The sequence below is a fragment of the Mizuhopecten yessoensis genome, unplaced genomic scaffold (assembly GCF_002113885.1).
Source record: "Mizuhopecten yessoensis strain PY_sf001 unplaced genomic scaffold, ASM211388v2 hete_36116646, whole genome shotgun sequence".
Taxonomy (NCBI): domain Eukaryota; kingdom Metazoa; phylum Mollusca; class Bivalvia; order Pectinida; family Pectinidae; genus Mizuhopecten; species Mizuhopecten yessoensis.
The window spans coordinates 1-2,948 of NW_018484177.1; the positions used below are offsets into that span (position 1 = coordinate 1).

At 36.7% G+C, this 2,948-nt stretch overlaps 1 protein-coding gene across 1 annotated transcript; it reads left to right on the top strand.

Annotated features, from left to right (window-relative positions):
* Positions 1-494: 494 nt before the first annotated feature.
* Positions 495-2,735, top strand: LOC110444407 (the record flags this gene model as incomplete). The annotated part of the gene is made up of 3 exons (XM_021488787.1): positions 495-703; positions 1,530-2,105; positions 2,589-2,735. Coding segments are annotated over 3 exons (932 nt in total), but the record flags the coding sequence as incomplete, so codon positions are not given.
* Positions 2,736-2,948: the final 213 nt, after the last annotated feature.

Below are 2,948 nucleotides of genomic sequence, written 5' to 3' on the forward strand. Positions count from 1 at the left end.
GACGACACGAAAATACGACAAGAAAAACATGTGCATTACGAAGGGAGGGAAGTCCCTAACTTTCGCCTTTTTTTCGCCTTCCCCGATGAGGGTTAACTTATCATGACAGCTAATATGCACAACAAACAATATTGTAATTACATGTGAAGGCCAAAATTAACGCTGGGCGAACATGGATTTGATTGTAAATGGGCGAGTATTTGACTGTGCAAAAGATTTCCAGTATACAGTAACGGTATGTGTTTCACTCAAAAGACGTCTTCAATAAAATGAAATATTTTATAACAAAAGCAACCTTTCACGTCTAGCTCAGAAATAAACTAGACTGCAGGCTCGTAGTGTCCATTTAGTGGCATTTTACACCACTGTTCCATGATAAATGGAGTTAGGATTATGGAAATGATGTAATTATGGAAATGATAATGGCAAGTATATATATAAACAAGATTTTTTTTATTAAATGTCATTTGTTTTCTTCTTTCATGTCCATGCAGGTTACAGTGCTGTTGGAGCTAAACCAGATTTACTTTGTAGAGAAATCAAGTTCCCGGAGGTTCTTGATCCCACCGTGACTGGAGGCCAGGGGGCGTCAAACCAAGACAAGAACGGGGCCACGGGCCAGCATGTAGAAGAGGCCAGTGCGAGTGCTGCCCCTTTTCAGGCTTTTGATGTCCAGTTCCCCACTGGAGCAAGTGATCCCTTGGTAAGTGACCGGGAACAGCAGTACAGTACTGTCATTGTCTATTCAGGGACCAATCTGAGACAATTTCTTAATTCACCATTTATGGGTAAATTATATATGTACATATAACCTAATGCATATATCTAATTGTATAAAAATCTTAAAATTTCATAAAAAAACAATCCCTTTAATTACAAAAAAAAAGTAAATTTCTTGAAAATCTTTATGAAACCTGCTGTTGTTTAAACTATCTGTAAGGTAATTTAATGTCAAAGATAAGATATTCATATTCATCAGTTTGGAAATATGTCATATCAAAGTTTTACTTCATACACAAACAATGTATGCATTAAGTGTGTCGCACCGTTTCAAGACCGACTAGCTTCATAAAGGGACCAGTCAGTCTTGAAACGTTGCGACACATTTAATAAGTACATTGATTGTGTAGAAAGTAAAACTTTGATATGATAAGATATTCATGTTTGAGTACTCAAAATTTCCTTATGGTACATGTTCCTTTTACATCCCAAACATTTTTTATTGTTTTTTTTCTTTAATACATTTGCTTCTAAAATCGGATTAATGTTTTTTTTTTAATCACTGAATAATTAGTTATCTGCAATATTCACAGAAGAAGCAAGAAATGAGGAATAGACACTTTATAGACTTAAACTAGTGGTGATTGTTAGATATATCAAACTCATTACATGTATCTGATATAATACATTTTAATATATCACACTGATAGAATTGATGGCACTTTTACATTCTAATTTTGTTATCATTTTCATGTTTGTTTGCTTTTCAATTTGATGACACCTAACATAAATGTGACTTGATTTGCCAGGACATCAACCTAGATGAGGTGACATTGGCCAATAACATCCTTGATGGTCAGTTCCTACCTTCTTTCCCTGTGTCCAGTCCGCAGTCATCAAACACCGTGCCCAGTAGTCGGTGCAATCGTCCATCTTCTGTCGGCCTTCAAAATTCCGCAGAAAGTCAAAAGAGATTAGTACGACATGACTCGGTACCTCTTGAAGGTTCCCGCCAAAACTCTGTTCAAGGCCAAAATCAAATTGACTCCTCCATTGTTCGAAGGCAAGGTGCAATTCAAAATGTGTCTCAAACAGAGCTGGCATCCATACCTCAGACAAACATTGATAGGTCACGAGGATCAAATTCTTTCTCTTTCGACCGAAGGTTATCGTCTGGGACAGATACCGTTACGGAAGGGAAAGTCTCTGTGTCCAGTGACAATTCCTTTAAACAAGACGCTTGGGAATCCGATGTGTTCAGTTCAATTCCGACAAGTGTCAGTGTTCCTAAGGCGACAATTACGAATGAGACATCTAGTAGCAGACAGGGGTCCCCACCATCAAGCATTCCATCTAGTGTGGCAGGGCTCACATCAAAAAGACAGGTATTGGCCATATTCATTTTTTGTGGAATCATATGAAATGTTAGTGTTAATAATATATTTAGGAGATAACATGCATAAAATGTAAGGTAACAGCTAATGAATATACCTTTGATTGGTATAGTGTGTCACGGGTTTAGAAAGTAAGGTACCTGGGTAGTATGTATATAACCTTAATTCAAATGCAGATTACAGATACAATGTTTAAGGTAGTACCTGTATATAACTTACGCTCTAATACTAATCATGGGTATTATGTGTAATGTAACCTATTCCCTTAACTCCTACCAAAATCACAGGTATAATATATAAAACAGTAGTCGACCTTGAATAAATTAACTGATAATGTACAACTGCTGCTTAAACTTTTACAGTCATCTAATCTTAAAATTAGAGAAATAATGTATGGTTTATTAACATTTGATTGTGCACACAGTAAGAGACCATGAAAAGTTGGACAGCTATTTCTATTTATGTTGGTGACAGGAGGAAACATTGTCAAACAGCAATGTAGGCACCGTACCTAACACGGCTGTGATGCAGGAGATGAAACAGATCCGGTCAGAAAGTCAGGCTGCAGTCAAAACAGTGGTACAAGAATATAAGGTAATTGATCAATGGACAGTGTTTCAAGTTTCCGTGTATAGCTTGTTGCAATTGTATATAGCCAACACCAATTCACAGGAAATATGTTTGGATCTCTGTTTGACCTTTGACTATTAACCTGTTTGAAAATGAATTGCTTTTCTACTCTGATTTATGCCCTTGCATGGGGAACAAGAAAGATTACTCATTCCTGTCCTAGCTATCTCAATTTTGTGTCATTACCCTATCGCTAGAGACTAA